Source organism: Salvelinus namaycush, chromosome 31 (genome assembly GCF_016432855.1).
Source record: "Salvelinus namaycush isolate Seneca chromosome 31, SaNama_1.0, whole genome shotgun sequence".
NCBI classification, from domain to species: domain Eukaryota; kingdom Metazoa; phylum Chordata; class Actinopteri; order Salmoniformes; family Salmonidae; genus Salvelinus; species Salvelinus namaycush.
The window spans coordinates 42,188,412-42,206,039 of record NC_052337.1 but is presented as its reverse complement, the minus strand read 5'-3'; the positions used below and the strand labels follow the sequence as shown (position 1 = coordinate 42,206,039).

At 41.3% G+C, this 17,628-nt stretch overlaps 1 protein-coding gene across 1 annotated transcript; it reads left to right on the top strand.

The window, feature by feature from the left end:
- The first annotated feature begins 101 nt into the window (after positions 1–101).
- On the top strand, positions 102–17,628 carry LOC120026405 (proline-serine-threonine phosphatase-interacting protein 2-like). Its single transcript, XM_038971265.1, has 15 exons — positions 102–187; positions 1,179–1,279; positions 7,996–8,070; positions 8,923–8,957; positions 9,093–9,199; positions 9,463–9,525; positions 13,488–13,586; positions 14,648–14,693; positions 14,823–14,902; positions 16,087–16,185; positions 16,368–16,464; positions 16,708–16,792; positions 16,969–17,000; positions 17,161–17,223; positions 17,345–17,628. The coding sequence occupies exons 1-14, from the start codon at positions 155–157 to the stop codon at positions 17,214–17,216; spliced, it is 1,008 nt and encodes a 335-aa protein (XP_038827193.1). The 5' UTR covers positions 102–154; the 3' UTR covers positions 17,217–17,223; positions 17,345–17,628.

Here is a 17,628-nt window from a genome sequence, read left to right as displayed (position 1 = left end):
TCCTCGGTCGTTAGGACCCAGAGAAGGAGTTTAGTGTTCCGTTGCGGTATGAGTGGAGTCGTAGACGCACCCTCCATTGAGAAGTTCGTCAGTCACTCACACGGTAACAAGCTGCGGAATTTGAAGAGTTCTACTGCCGTTATTCTTGTCTACAATGAGAGAACTTCACTTTAAGGATTGCTTTTGGGTGAGTACAAATGTGATTGCAGAGCTATTTGTTTTTAGAGATCTAAATATGATTTTCATGTAAGTTATGCAAATGTGTATTTTCATTTATAAGGTTGTAAACACAACATACGCCTACACAATAATAGAACAGGCATTTTTGTTTTTCTTCATACTGGTCAGTAATCCAGATCAGTACTCTCACGTTGCAAGCACTAGGCTCTACCAACTGAGCCACACAGGACGAGGTATCAGCTGTTCCTCATTTAAAGTACTCTCACTGTTGCGTGCTCTCTCTGCATGATTTAATGTCTATTTGTTAAGTAATGTACTTTTTTAGAGTATTACATACTGCATGGATTTGGTTCTGGTCCTTTTGAAAACCTTGTAATGTCTAGATGCAAATCAGAATGGCAGGGTTTAGGAGTATACCCCTACAGTGTAGGCTATATCAATGCAGGAAATGTAAAACTTGTAATGTATTTGAGGTTTAAAAAGTCTTCTGTAGTTGGCCATTTAATCTAATTTGATTTTACCATACGTAAACTGACAAAAACGTCCATTAATTTTAATCCACATAATAATTCACATTTGCTGTTGCTGCCGGATTATTTTCCTGCTGTAGCGAACTGGCTCAAATTTAAATATTCGACATCTGTAGGCCTACTGTACCTCTCAAATCACGTGTGGTTAAAAATTAGCACACAAAACACCAATTTATTCACGCTCACAAAATACTTCTATTGCTTCATTACTGTTTTCTTTATTGTTTCCATTGTCTTGTGTGCTGTACTATTGGGAATCTTTTACATGATGGATCATTTTGGTTGGAGCACTTGGTGGGTCTTCTCTCTGAATTTCTGGAATGAGTTGTTTCCTTTTTGATAGACTGTTAAAAGGCAATGCAGTGAGGTGTGTAGGGGTTCGAATGACTACTACTGGGAGGGTGTGAGAGGCACTCCATGGGGTGCCATGATTACCTATTGCTTTTCCACATTCCCAAAATTTGCCAGAACGGGGATTTCACCAGCACTGGGGGTTATGACAATATCATCCAGCACCTCAACGATGGCAAGAAGACATGCAAGGAGATAGAAGACTTCATGAAAGCCAGGTGAGAAACCATGTAAGATATCGTCCAATAGAAACCATGCATTGAATCCTCAGATTACACTGTTAAAAAATGAAGTGCTTTGTAACACTAACTAGTGCCCAACTGAACTGCCACCACCTTAAAGAAAATCTTAACTTTGCTGCTATTGAAACATATGGTTGTGAGGGTACTGAAACATTCATCCTGAGGTGTTATGGAATATGACGTGGCGTGTTGTAGCACCACATAATCAAGAGTTGTGCAACACCTTGCCATAGCCTGGGAGCACTAACCCGGAAAAGGTTGAAATTATGGCATTTCAAGTCCTATGTGGTGAAGATTTAGATTACTGCTCTTTTGGTGTCGTTTCCTCTCTCTAAATCTTCTAAAACACTATTGTGGTGTTTCAAATCCTGTCTAGTAGGGTTGTGCGGTATCCAGATATTCATAACGTTATACAGTCCTTCGCTCATACTTGGATTTAGAGTATCACTGGCTTAGTAAGTGGAGTCAAAAATGCAAAAAAGCTCATTAAGCGTCTAGTTCCAGAATGCTAACAAAATTAGCACAAGTAATTGCGAATTTCCTTGGAGGCTGATAGCTAAATATGCTAACAAGCACAAACGAAAATAAATAAATTGCAAAGATAGTCAATCCAGCTCATAAAGTTATCAATATATATAGTTTTTTTGGTGAGTTTGAACATTTACAAGCGAATGTGAACGAGAGAAATTGTGCAAATGAACAAACTTTTGACATAAATGTCTGAAGGAAGAACAGTACTGACTCTGAAGCAGCATGTGTACACACTGTACTCTGCTCGGAGCAGACAGGCCAAGAACGGAGAGGAGAAAAAATGCAAGGAAATTGAGCAGTGGCAGCTGTACAGATAACTCACCCAAAGGGCTTTGACTTCTTAAACAAGGAAGAAAGCGAACACTATAAATAAGGGGTCGCGTTAATGCAGAATTCTGCATATTTCACACAGGTTTTTTTGTTACTCATAAGAAATATCTTGCTGCGTTTTATAAACGAAGATCTAGAATGCTTCTTGTAATTTCTGCTCGGCATCAGACTAATTTTGTGCTTCAGTTGCACTTTCCACTCGGATGAGAATTCACAAACGGGCTTTCTGTCAGCAGACAGCGCTCTGACTAGGGTGACCACATTTAAAATACCCTAATGCGGGACAACGGGATGATTTAGTGGGACATTTGCAGTATAGTGTAGCCTAAACCTGAATATGTTTTTCACACGCACAAAAATCTCCCTCCCGCTGCAACGAGCAAGCCTCCCACAAAATGTTGTGATCCAGAAATGAGAGACTGTGGCTGTTTTATGACAATCTGGGAATATGTGGCCAAGGAAACATTTCTGGTTGGTCTTAGTTAGGGAGACTTTTAAAACGGGCTTGAGTGAAGTAGCAGCAAATATGTTGAATGGGCATTGAGAGTTTGACGAAATAATCTTATCCTTCAGTCTAATACGGCTATTTACTTACTTTTGTAGCTTTTCGTTAGACGCACACTTTTTGTAAATACCGGTAGTTAACTGTCCTCTCCAAGTTTAGCTGGAATTTAGCCTAAAAGGATTTGACAAATGTGATTGGTTGACGATAAGACATTGTCCTATGTAAATATCAGATCTCAACAATGATTGGAGAAGTATTTGTCACCAGCACCACATCCTTATGATGTAATATCATGTCATAAGTGCAAAGTGACCACAAAAGAGAGGTTGGAATGTAAATTCTCATCGAATTAGTAGGAAGTCTGAATGAAATACGGAACAAATCTACCTTTTGTCTAAATTAGTGGTATTTTCATTTGTTGATAAAATGTGGCACATAATTGTTTGGTTGCGGGACAAAGGAACAAAATGCAGGACTGTCCCGCACAATCCGGGACATGTGGTCACCCTAACTCTGACTGATGTGTCGCATCTTTTCTCCAATACTTTTCTCTGTGTAGCTAGCCTACTTTTCTCTGGTAAAAACGTTAAAATATACAAATGTATTGAAAAACTTAAAATAAATAGTTTCAACGGTATTGAAAAACAATCCAATGGCTATTTCCAAATACCTCAGTATACGGTATATACGATATACCGCCTAAGCCTACTGTCTAGTGCAGAATTTGTTTCCAAATACTGTAAACGGGTATCCCTTTTCTTAGTGTATATTCACTGCTTCTTATATGGCATGTTGACAAACTCAGTATATCCAAAAGGTCAAATGCACATAATGCTTTAACATAGGACACAAGATTGTTTTGTGAAAGAACGAATGAATACGTTTGTCCAGAACGATAATTAATTAGTACAAAATTACTTTTTCAACACATGATTCTGAAGCTTCAAATGCTTTCTTTTCTTTGCAAATGATCAAATGACAGCTTGAACAGGTCTTCCTTATTTTTATATTCATAAAGACAGTTCAAAGATCTCTAAGCTATTTATCATATTAATATTCTTCAAAAGCAACAGAAATAAAGAATTATATTGTATATCAATGGGGGGGGGAAAGACATGCAATGACTGCTTATGTGAGCATTAGCACTTAAACTAACCTTGTACAAAACTTCAGGCCAGAGCTCAAGTCATCCATTACGTTAATGTCTGACCTGAGTCTTTATGTTCAGATGATGGTACATGCATGGAAAGTTGTTCATGTGGATTGAATGACCGTAGAGTTGAGATGATCATATGATTGACGGCTGACAATTCAGTTGGCATTAGTTTGTGATTCTTGTCTTCGCTGGCTCTGGTAAGGATCGTCAATAGGCGCTAAAGCAGTTAGCATCCATGAATGGGGTAGGCCAATGCTAGAGCAGGCTACATTTGCAGTGGATATTTACTGGGTCATACATCAAATAATAGATAAAGCTCATAAAGTTACCAGGCAAACAAGCCAGCAGTATTAACTGAAAAGCCTGCCTTAATTTAAAACAAGTGCACGAAAGGTGCAAAACTGCAAACAATGACACGTGGCATCATGAAAACTCATCAAAATTGCTGTTCGACTTTGACTATTAAGCATTAGTGGCTGAAATTCTACACAAAACCCATGTTCTCATTGAGTGAATTCCTTTTCTGTTTCCTTCCTTAATGTGAAAACATTTTGTACTCACATTTTCATTGACACATACTTCCTTGGATTGTTTTGGAGAGTTTAATCTGAGCGTCTGGTGTGCTTTCACCTGAGTTCGTGAAGGACCAACAAACTTGGCAGTTTTTTTACTCGACCATAGAGTTTGCTGGAGGGCACACCTTCCGCGAATGCGCCCTCTCCACCTCCATGCCTCAGACTGGGGGAATTCTGAACAGTACGGCAGCACAATGTTTGTATCAGGACTCAGGATAAGACCCAGATGCAGACAGTTCGAATCACAGATGTTTAATAACAAAACAGGGGACAGGCAAACTACAGGTCAAGGGCAAGCTGAGGTCAGTAATCCAGGGCAGAGTCAGTAAGGTACAGAACAGCAGGCAGGGTCAGGGCAGGCAGAATGATCAAAACTGGAAGAACTAGAAAACAGGGACTAGAGAGAACAGGAGTACGTGAAAAAACACGCTGGTAGGCTGGACGAGACAAGACGAACTGGCAACAGACAAACAGACACAGGTATAAATGCACAGGGGGAAATGGGCGACACCTGGTGGGGGGGTGGAGACAAGCACAAGACAGGTGAAACAGATCATGGTGTGACAGATTGAAGTTCACATTTTGCCTTTAATCTTAACCTTTGCCTTTAAATAGGGGGCCCAAGTTCATCATACGGTACGTGACTGTGTGGTTGAGTGGGTCAAATTCCAAAGAAATTGGAGGTTCGGGGGTTCAATTCCTTCTTCTGCTTTTCCAACTTTCACTCCATAATAACGATGGAATTTCGCCCCCCAAAAAAATCTCCCTAGGCCCTATTCAGACTTGAGATAAGTTGATTCAACATGACTTGAATCCATATTTTATTGAGTCCATGCTAGGTCTACTTATCTCAAGTCTGAATCGGGCCACATGTGCTCAGTATAACAAGGGTGGTTCGGCACAACCGTTTAGTCCTGAAGACTGGCTGAGAGCATTAAGGCAGTGTTTTGACAAGCAGGACCCGGGTTCACATCCGCCTCACATGAGTACCAGTGATGAAGGCCCATTTTACACATTACCTCATGGTACCTCTGCTATAACTTAGATTGCCCTAAACATTTTGATTGTAACAATATTTATCATCATCTTACAATGGGTCCTGGCAAATGTAGCCTATAATTAGTGCCACGGTCTATCCTAGGAAAAGTATTCAATTCCCAGTGTCTTCTTTAAAATGTTGATTCAAATATTGACTGAACATCATCATCAATCAATATTTATGCTATAAACTATTTGCAATTTAAAACCATCAGATTGGATGCGAGAGTCTGCCAAAACATACTGTATGTGTTGATGCTGCCTTTTACATGCACTGAAACGCCAAAAAGTGTTTTTACAACACTCACTTAAAACACAATTCTTCAGATTAAAGAACCACTTCAGAGTACTTCCGTTTTGAAATACAGAGTACTTCCGTTTTGAAATACAGTGGGTCATAACACTTGGGTCTACGTTCAAACCCCCTCCGAACACCAGATATCAGCATAGGTGCACTACTTTTCATGGTTTTACAACAAAATTGTGTTTTTGAGTCTTTCTATTTTATTAACAGTGTTCTACAGAGAATAAACTCTGAAAAAGAGACTACGATTGCTATCATTCTGTTTTAGGTGCCAGCGCCCACAGGTTCTGCTGCCATGTTGTTCTTGTTGTTGTCTGTTTATTTTCACTGAATATCAGCAATGTTTTGTTGTGGGCTGACCTTTTCAAAGGGCATGAGGATTCGTTCCACGATACAGAAGTAAGATAAGAAAGTCATTTAAGTGATAATGCCAGAGAAGCCGGTGTTTGGAGGATATAATGGCATGGGTGTTGTTAGGCCCGAGATAAAGTGGGAAGTGGTTCCAAGTAGAACTATTTGGGGTTCCAGGTGGAACCCTCTGTAGAGAAGGGTTCTACATGGACCCCAAACGGGTTCTACCTGCAACCACAAAGGGTTCTTCAAGGGGTTATCCTATGGGGATAGCCAAAGAACCCTTTAAGGTTCTAGATAGCACCTAGTTACTGTGTAATACACCACAAGATTTGAAGAGGGAGAATCCCCCTAATCTAAATATAATCCTTTCCTGACCAACTGATACAGCATAGTTCACCAAAGTTCATATTATGAATCATTTCTATGTTTGATTTTATTGTCTCTGTACGAGTGTGCTGAGAGTCGGGAAGCAAGTACAGGGAATGAGCATTTTAATACATAAACAAACAAAACAATGAACACGAAACACAAACAACACATGAAACAGAGTCAATAACACCTGAGGAAAGAACCAGGGGGAGTGACCGATATAGGGAAGATAATCAAGGAGGTGATGGAGTCTAGTTGAGTGTCATGTGGCGCTGGTGCGCTTGACGATGGTGACAGGTGTGTGGGATAATCAGCAGCCTGATGACCTAGAGGCTGGAGAGGCAGTATACGTGACAATACCCCCTCCCCGGCGCGCGGCTCCAGCCGCAGGACGCCAAAAAAGGGGACGGACCCGGGGATCAGGAGCGGATGGGGTGCGGGAACCTGCCAGACCGGCTGAGGCAGGGGAGCCTGGCGATCCGCCGGAGGCATGAAAGCCCGACGAGCCGGCTGAGGCAGGGGAGCCTGGCGACCCGGCTGAGGTATGAGAGCCTGACAAGCCGGCAGAGGCAGGGGAGCCTGGCGATCTGGCTGAGGCATGAGAGCCTGTAGCGGCTCCCGGAACCGACGTCATTTACACTGACACACACACACAAAAAAAAAAACACTCTGACGAGTCCCGTGTTACACGGAACCCAAACCGGCTGCGTGCGTGCGCCATCGTGCGCTATCGTGCATACATTTATTTTGTCCCCCTACACCAAACGCGATCACGACACGCAGGTTAAAATATCAAAACAAACTCTGAACCAATGACATTAATTTGGGGACAGGTCGGAAAGCATTAAACATGTATGGCAATTTAGCTAGTTAGCTTGCACTTGCTAGCTAATTTGTCCTATTTATCGTCAGAAATAGAAAGGAGTTCTATTTTATCCCTTGGCATCGCAGACGCTCGTTGGCGCGCGCCAGCAGTGTGGGTGCAATAATTGAATAACATGGATTTCTAAATATATTTTGCGACGCTCGCGCACGCGACGTGTCCGGTCTGGTCAGCATGGTATTATATTCTGTATCGGCATTCTGCCTTATGTTAGTGTCGTGTTCTTGGTTTTGTTGTTTTATTAAAACGTTTCACCTGCACCTGCTTCCGACTCACCGCCCCATCATTACAGTTTCCTCCTTTCTCCCTGGTATGCTGTACTGCGTAATCATTAATCAAAGCACAATACAGGCTGTGCAATCAGGACACAGCCCCATTATACCACTGTCATATTGAAAGATATAAAGTGTGGTTTTGCAAATATATTGCAGTCATGTAGAAGAAAAAAAAGTGAAATCAGTTATGGTGAAAGTTGTCTTTTGATTTTCTTTATATAGTATCTTATGGACACTAGGGACTTCCCTTCTGTTGTGCAAATCTTCCCACTATAGCCGAATGTTCTCTCATGCACATATTGTAGATAACATTTGTGAACTGTTTACCTTGTTGAATGCACCTCTGAAGAGATGTGTTTGGTCATCTTTCAGAGCATCCATAGAGGAGAAGTATGCCAAAGAGCTACTGGGTCTCTCCAAGAAGGTGTGTGGGTGCAGTGAGATGAAGTAAGTCCGTCTGTTGTTGCCGATGTTATTCATGCTCTAGTTGATATTGCTTGCCATCAGTCAGACACTAAAAATGTATACCGAACTCATTTGAAAGGCCTGCTATTAAAGGTAGATATGCCCTTGTAATGGGCTTTGTTGAAAGCCCTTAAAAGCCATCACATAACATGTTTTAATAGCCTTCATATTACCCTGGTGCCAGTCTGTCTCAAACAAGACAAGTAAATGCAAACTTAGTGAATTCAGAAAGTTTTCAGACGCCTTTTTCCACATTAAAGCCTTATTCAAAAAAGTGATTCAATAGTTTTTTTCCTCATCAATCTTTAGACAATAACCGATAATGACGAAGCAAAACCTTTTTTAATTTAAAAAAAAATGTTTGGGTTGTTGATATTGCCTGGCATGCAGCCTTCAGATGGCACACTAGAAGGCTGTGGATTTGCCCACTGATAGCACTGTCTGAAGTTGACCAAACCCATTTTTTTTGCGCTTTGTAAGATGGTCTGCACGCTTCAATGGCTCATTGACCATGCAGCACTACACAGCGAGATACAAGTACGCATTAATGCATGAGCGTTATTAGTGCATTTGTGTTACACGATTGAATGGCCTTTTAACTGTTGAGAAGGATTCTGTCAGTGGTTTGAGTGTCCATCCTGTTTCAGTTTGGTCACATGCTTCAAATGGTTTCGTGGTTAAGGCCTTTTCCGGTAAGGTGTGGTGGGGGGGTTCTTAAACCGATTCATCAAACAGCTCATTCTCTTCATTATTAATGATTCTTTGTTATGTGAGGTCAGGTTGTTTTGCATAAATTACATTTCATAATTTTACATTATTTGTGTGTTTGTTTAGCACACTGAAGAGATCGCTGGATGTGTTCAAACTGCGTAAGTGCTGCAGTCGCAACAATGTGCCTGATGATATATGATGATGACTGTGCTATGAGTTGGTATTTCCATGTGACGTGTGTTGTGTCATCCACATCATTTACTCATTCACTCAAACCCTCTTTTACAACATAGAGACTGAACATGTGAGTTTGTCACACCTACAACTGGCACAAACAATGAGGGATGAGGCAAAAAAACTGGAAGACTTCAGGGAGAGACAGAAAGAGACAAGGAAAAAGGTACCGTTGCATTCCATCAACTACTTAAACCCCTGAAATAAATGTAGGAAATGTTTAAAATCTTTAATGACCTAATAATGCATTGCTAATACAGTGCACTCTGCTTAATAGTGAATGTGTTTATAGTGATCACCCACTTATAACTGCTTATATCAAATTGTCCTGCATGGATGTGATAATGCGCACTGTAATTGCAAATCAGGGATTTATCATCTCTATCGTTTTAGGTACAATATAATATCTTTGACACTTCTTCTTTGCAGGTAGAACAACAGATGGATGCCCTACACAAACAGAGGGCCACTCAGTTCAAGAAAACCATGGAGGTAAGCTGGAGAACTCTCCTATATTATTAGTCAAACCACCACTTATCATCCCACAAGTGAACACCTGTTATCTAAAATCATGTCTCGTTTCAGTCATCGTGTTACCAAAATGTGAAACAGACTATTGTAATATAAGTAAATCCTTCCTCTAAAAAGTGGGGAATTCATCAACAGACATGAGAAGTGAATAAGGGGGGGAACCTCTCAAATAAATAGGAAGTTACATTACATGTCCTGGGGCACCTCGAATGAAGGGGAAGTTATTATAAGTTAGTACATTTTATTATTACATACAGTGCCTTCAGAAAGTATTCACACCCCTCGACTTTTTCTACATGTTGTTGTGTTCCAGCCGGAATGTAAAATGGATTAAACTGAGATTTTTTTGTCACTGGCCTACACACAATACCCCATAGTGTCTTGCGATGGAGGATACCATGCTCATCCAAGTTGAGCTTGTCTCACTCTTGAAGAAGACATCTGCTTTTCATGTTGAATGTTTTCAGTTCTTGCCCTTTTGGTTTTGAACTTGACAGTTTGTGTTCCATCACTGGGCCGATGCGCTCACCTTCTCTTTGTGTCTGTCGGTATCTCTGCTTTTGAGAAAGGCATGATGGATCTGGTTTCTGTTGTTGCTGCATACACAGCGGAGACTGCCATTGACCAGGATATGTTTGAGTCTTGTTGTGCATTGCAGTTGCTCCTAATGAGACCGATTTCAACTCCTCTGAACATTCTCTCATCAGTGTTTCGATGTCTATTGGCATTCTGGACAAACTATCAGCGTCAATGTTCTCTTTGCCTGGACGATATCTGATAGTGAAATGGAAATTGGCGAGTTCTGCAACCCATCTGCACTCCGTTGCGTTCAGCTTGGTGGTCGACAAGACGTAGGTAAGGGAATTGCTGTCACTGTAGGCTGTGAAAGTCGGTGCGTAGTACAAGTAATCGCGGAACTTTACTGTGATTGACCAGTACATGGCTAGAAACTCACATTTTCCTGAGTGGAGATGGTAGTTTTTCTCAGGTGCAGTCGAGGTCCAAGATGCATAGGCTATCATACGCAGTTTTTTGTCTTGTTTCTGATACAACACAGCTGCTAAACCTTTGTTTGACGCGTCTGTGTGAATGATAAACGGCTTTGAGAAGTCTGGGAAACCGAGTACAGGAGGCTGTACTAAGCGGTCTATCAGCCGCTCCATTATCTGTTGATGCGTACCAGTCCACGTCATTGATTTGTGAGAGGGCCATCCTCTTGTTTTCCCCTTTGTCTGCCATTTCTTTGCTTTGTTGTGTGTACCTGTAACTTCTTCAGGAGACCTTGTGAGCAGGTTGTAGAGCGGGCTAGCAATGCGTGAGAAGTCTTTGATGTATTGCCTATAGTAGCTCAGCAGCCCCATGGTTCCTCTGAGCTCTTCTACTGTACTTGGTCTTTTGTCCTTCAGAGCTCCGACTGCTGCAGTATCAGCTGGATCAATTTCGCTTCCCTCGGCAGACACTATTCTCCCTAAAGAGCGATCCCTCCGCTGTGAATATCTCACACTTTCTGGGCTTCAGCTTTATCCCATATTCTCTTCGGCTCTGTTGTACTTTTCGAAAGATGTTGATATGGTTCTCAAAGGTCTTGCTGAAGACAAGGGTGTCGTCCAGATACAGGATATAGATCTCATCTTTCAAGCCATCCAAACATTCCTCCATACAGCGCTGGAAGGCTGCTGGTGCATTCATGAGTCCAAACGGAATCCGAACCCACTCATACAGTCCCCAGGGGCTCACAAAGGCTGTCATGGGCTTGCTTTCCTTTGCAATGAACCCTTGGTGATATGCTTTTCCCTGATCCAAGAGTGAAAATCAGGAATGTCCTCCAAGGCTGTCCATGATATCCTGTACTCTGGGTATTGGCTGGCGGTCAGGATGAGTCTTCCTGTTCAGCTCCCTGTAGTCTATGCACAGTTGTAAGCTACCGTCCTTTTTCCTTACACATACGACTGGGGAAGAGTAAGGAGAGTTGGACTTCTCCACCCAACCCTGTGCTATCAGGTCATGCACGTAGTCTTTCATCTCTTTTTATATTGGCTTCGGAACAGACAGGTAGGTTCGTGCAACAGGATCACTGTCTTTTAATTAAATGCTCAGATTCAGATGCTCATTGCAGCCGATGTCACTGTCTGATTTGGAAAATGAGCTAGACTCCTTTCTCAACAGTTGGTGAATGATTTGTTGCTGCTGTGTGTTGAGGTGGCTCAGATCAACATGAGGATCCCATAAGTCTTTAGTATTTTCACTCTGTTGACAACGGGGGGGTTGATTACAGTTTTCCAGCATGGTGGCGGGATAGACTGACTTTACTTCCTGCACAGTGCCAATTACAGTTGCCCTGTTAACATGATGTCGTGGTCTGTGACGTTCTGAACATCAACGATGACAGGTGGAGATGCGTCTTTTCTTAGCTTTACTAGAGTCTCACAGAACTCAAGTCCTTCTGCCCCCCGAGGGTTTACAGCAGGCTCAAAGATCAGTGTGGTGTCCTCTTTAACAGGCTTTGTCTGCACTCGACATTGAACCTGAACAGAGGAGCGTTTTGGTATGTTGATCTTTTCTTTTTTGTTTTTTTCACCAGGTACTTGTATGACTGTGCAGAACTCGCTAGCGCTCACTCTATTCACGGCTGGACGTTGTTTTTCGTTAGACTAGGAAAGGCCATTCTCACCGTCTCATTTAACTGTTCCGTGCATGTGCCTCCTGACTGTTCACTGTTGTTGGTGATTTGCTCAATCACATTAAAGCCCTTCATCGCGAGCACTGGGATGTCGCCTCTGGTGCCAGTTTGAAAGTCACTTCTATCCAACCTACTTGAGGCATATTCATTCCATTGACAGCTACTATCTGCAGTGATTCAGGTGAGTCAATTATATCTGAACCATTTCTCAGCCTAACACCAGGTAAGTTTTCATCTTTCCACAGTTCATCACTGATATACACCTGAGAGCCAGTGTCCCACAAGGCTTGAGTTCTCTGACCCTGTAGATAGTGTTCAACAAGGTACTGTTTTCCTACTAAGGCAGTTACAGTAGAAGGTGGGTTTACCTTAGCAGAAGTCTTTTTTTGTTACATTCGTCTCTGTGTGCAGTATTTTCGGTATTCAGCCCAGAGTTCATTTTGCCATTCTCTCGAACAGTAGAGTGTTTTCTTACAGGATGAGCACTGTTTCAGTGCATGGCCCTTTTCTCTCATTCCACAGGTTGTACAGTGTTGGGACGTGTCTGTGTGACTGCTTACTCCCTGTTCCACAGAGGCAACATGTCTTCGTTTTAAAGGAACCTCTTTGGTTGGCCTTGTTCTTCTAAACCGACAGCCTGCCAGGAAGTGGTCGCTGCTCCCACATCTGTAGCAGTGCTGGCAGTACTCCTCTGATCTGCTCTGATGACAGTGGAAGCACCTTCTCATACGGCCACGGTTTGGGGTTGCATAGTATCGCTGTGGTGCATATCTCGGCTGGAACTGTGCTGTTTCTCTCACCCTTGGCTTGTGTCTCGGCTGGAACTGGGATACTTTACCTGTGGTTCATATCGCCGTTGATGTCCGAGACCACGAGCTGGCCAGTGCTGCTGCGGGGGGCCTTGTGCTTTATAATGCGTTGTCATGTTAGCCTGTTCTCTGCTTGGTGGTGGGGGATATTGCTGCGGTATGAACACAGGTTGTTAAATGGGTTCTATGATTTGTGAGACTTCAGCACTCAAGTTCTTTAACACCATCATATCAGACCTCAGTTATTTTTGGTCCTATGGTAGCAGCAATTGACAGAACCAACACTGTGGTAGTTGACCTCAAACAAATGACAATATTTTAGAGACGTTCATGCTGTCAGTCATTCAGTGAAGAATAGCATAGTCAGTAAAGCGTTTTCACACATTCACATGTGTAACCCCACTTCCCCTGTTATTCCATGTTGTTAACCAAAGTCAAAGAAGACATATGAGCAAAAGTGTCGAGACAAAGAGGAAGCAGAACAGAACATGAACCGAAATGCAAGCACCAGTAACGCCAAGCAGCAGGAAAAGGTAAGCTTCAGAGAAACGGAGTTTCAAACTCTGACTGCACCACTTTCCATTCTATGTCCTTCTCCTCTATCTCCCCAATCTCCATAACTTATTCACTGTATAAAAAAAAATATTTAAAAAACATGAACGTGACAGTGGAGTCAAAATTGTGGTTTTCCAGTTTTTTTTAAACAATATTTCAACACAATGGGGTCGAAACACTCTGAAATTGTGAAAATAATGATAATGCTCTTTTGGTGCGATGAAATGTTTGTCCCACAGCATGTCATCACAATCTGATCTGATTATTCTGACCAATGAGCAGTCATCTTTTATTTGCATTTATACCAATGCATTGTTGAATACTCGTTTGTGATTGGCTTGAAGGGCATTCTAGACCGTGCATTATTTCCCTATAACGCACGGTATATCAACACGGTAGAATTCAATGGCTATATTTAATTCTTACATGTTCTATGTTTGGACTGCTTTTGAAAGCTAAAGTCGAATTAAAAAACCTTATTGGCATTGTTTAATACGATTCGTCATCCATTATTTTCCATAGAACGAATAGCCCCACGTGAATTATCCCTTACATATATCCTCCTACTTTGAAGGGATAAGTGGGGTAGGCTCTAGTCTAGAGTCTAGACGATCCTATCCTCCAAACAGGGCTGTGTATGTAAATATACTGTATTTACATTAGTATCAACACGCCCACACAATCAGACTGAGCATTTCAATGGCAAAAGGAGGCTCAGGGAAATAAATGATCAAAAGTACATTTTGTGTTATTTTCATGAAATAAACACACACAGTGATTTATTAGACATACAGTGATGATTTAAACATACCATTAAAAAGACTGCTTGGGGGCTTTAAAAAGAGGCCTACATTGACCACAGGAAGAACAAGGCTATCTAGCTTGTACACCGTTTATGAAGTGGACATTTTCCAATATGACGTCATACTTTTACTGTATACTTAAACAAAAATAACTAAGGTAACGACCTGAACACAAGGAAGGGTTACATAAAGTACCGAATATGTCCTCAGTGTTTTTCTTCTTTATCATCTTTCAGCTATTTGCAAGAACAAATCAAGCAAAAATGAATGCAGAAGTAGCTGGTAAGAATGACAACCTATTATCCTTTTGGCTCTTATCCACCGTAAACAGGGAAAACCACAAGTCATCATCTAGGCTATGTGCTGATAGTATGATCTCCAAAGATGTATATTCTCTGATTGGAATCCCAGACAGGCTATACATGCAGAATGTGACTGCGCTGGGAAACATCAGGGAGGACTGGCAGAAAGAGCATGTCAAAGCATGCGAGGTAAGGGCCAGAAAGCATCATAGTATTTTGTTGGTTTGTTAGTTAAATACTGTATTACTTGTATATTATTTGTCATATTTTTACTATGCCGGACAAGAAGGAAACCGCTTGGGGATTTCACCATGAGGCCAATGGCAACAGTTATAGAGTTTATTGACTGTGATAGGAGAAAACTGAGGATGGATCAACAACATTGTAGTTACTCCACAATACTAACCTAATTGACTGAGGGAAAAGAAGGAAGCCTGTACAGCAGTGTTTCCTAAACTCGGTCCTCGGGACTCCAAGGGGTGCACATTTTGGTTTTTACCCTAACTCTACACAGCTGATTCAAATTATCAATGCTTAATGATCAGTTGATTATTTGAATCAGCTGTATAGTGCTAGGGCAACAATCAAAACGTCCACCCCTTGGAGTCCCGAGGACCGAGTTTGGGAAACCCTGCTGTACAGAATAAAATGTTTCCAAAACATGTATCCTCTTTATAACAAGGCACTAAAGTAATACTGCAAAAAAATGTGGCAATGCAATTCACTTTTTGTTCTGAATACAAAATGTTATGTTTGGGGCAAATCCAATACAACACATTACTGAGTACCACTCTATATTTTCAAGCATAGTGGTGGCTGCATCATGTTATGGGTATACTTGTAATCTTTAAGGACTGGGGAGTTTTTCAGGATAAAAAAGAAACGGAATGGAGCTAAGCACAGGCAAAATCCTAGAGGAAAACCTGGTTCAGTCTGCTTTCCACCAGACACTGGGAGATGAATTCACCTTTCAGCAAATGGTTGTCTAGCAATGATTAACAACCAATTTGACCGTGCTTGAAGAATTTTGAAAAGAATAATGGGCAAATGTTGAACAATCCAGGTGTGGAAAGCTCTTAGGGACCTACCCAGAAAGACTCACTGCTGTAACGCTGCCAAAGGTGCTTCTACCAAGTATTGTCTCAGGGTTGTAAATACTTATGTAAACGAGATATTTATGTATTTTATTTCAAATAAATTTGCTAACATTTATAAAAACATGTTTACACTTTGTCGTTAGGGGTATTGTGTGTAGATTGGTGAGAAAAAACATATATTTAATCCATATTGAATTCAGGCTGTAACAACAAAACGTGGGGGAATGAATACTCTTTGAAGGCACTGTATATCATTTAGTGCTCTGTTACATCCAGGTATTTGAGAAGCAGGAAGTTGAGAGGATCAACACTCTAAGGAACATGGTGTGGACTCATCTCAACCAGCTCTCCCAGCAGTGTGTCACCAGCGATGAGGTAAAGTCACACTTCAAATGCTTTATTTCCTAGGGACTCATCAAGGTGCAATCTGCAGTAGTTACTTACTGGTATTCAATGTATTTTTTTTTTTTAAATGATACGCAAAGAATAGCATGAAGGATTGTGACTAAGTGACCTTCCATATTGCTTGTTTCTAACGTGTTTGTCTGTGTGTTCAGCTATATGAGGAAGTGAGGAAGTCTCTTGAACATTGTGACATACAGGAGGACATTGAACACTTTGTGAACCTCAGACGGACTGGGGACAAACCACCAGGTACAGTTCCTCACTCTTCACAGATCGCCTTTGTCATCCAAAGAAAACAACAGGCACATACAGTACATTATAGGTCATCTAAGGGCTACAATGAAAATCAGACTTTTTTGTGTCATCCTTGATGCTTTTATGTAGGCATTAGCCTTGTTATGTGTGTCCGGGTCCCCCTCCTTGACAGTCGAGTTGTTTATTGTAGTTGTACTCACTGCTCACCCCCTGACCTGCTCTGTCCTCACTTCTCAGCTCCTATTCTGTATGATAACTTCTACAGCAGTCAGAGGGTCCCCGTAGCACCATCAGCCACCAAAATGGCTCCATCTATCACCAGGTGAGAGCGATATTATCAATAAATGTTTTTTTTGGGGGGGGGAAACAAATAATATCTTGAAAGGGGAACAACACGCACAGCAGATGATGATCTTCCCCTTACCAACATTTTTTAAATTTTCATCATAATTCTCACGTCATGTCGATTTCTATTTTGTCTTTTTTTGTGAAAATCAGGAGACCGTTGCCTAATCCAACCAACACCGGAGGTATATGTTAAAAAATGACTGAGATATATAGATATTATGACAAAGTTGTCAGATATAATCCATCATTGAAAATATGAATAAACGGTTCTTTGTTTTCCTTTTAATGACCTGCCACTGTCTGTTTGTTTATTTATTTGCGTTTTGACTTCCTCTGCCGTAGGTGATTTGATCAACTCAACTGAATTAGATCCAGCCTACAGTGTTATACAATACTAGCACACTGGTAAGTAGTGTATTCTTCAGTATTACAGCTTCAGTCAAATGACCATTGTCACCACAATAAGTTTGAGCCCACCTAAAACCATGGTTGTATTAGTTTTTATTTTTTTTCTATTCGTTTCCAGTTATCTATGGGTATTGATATTGACTGCCTGGTGGAATGCTGGCAGTGGATCCCTTCAATGATGGATGTAAAGAGTGGACTTTGTGCTTTGTGCATTCAACAGTGACACCTGACAACCTAATTAAGAAATGACCACCAACGTTGACGTTAGTACAGTATGTTTGATTATGTCATCATTGTGGTTTTATAGCTGTGTTATAAACAGTAAGATTAAGTGTCATAGCTCGTATACAATATATATATCAATTGGTAATATATTTCGTTTTGTACAGTCTAAACCAGGAA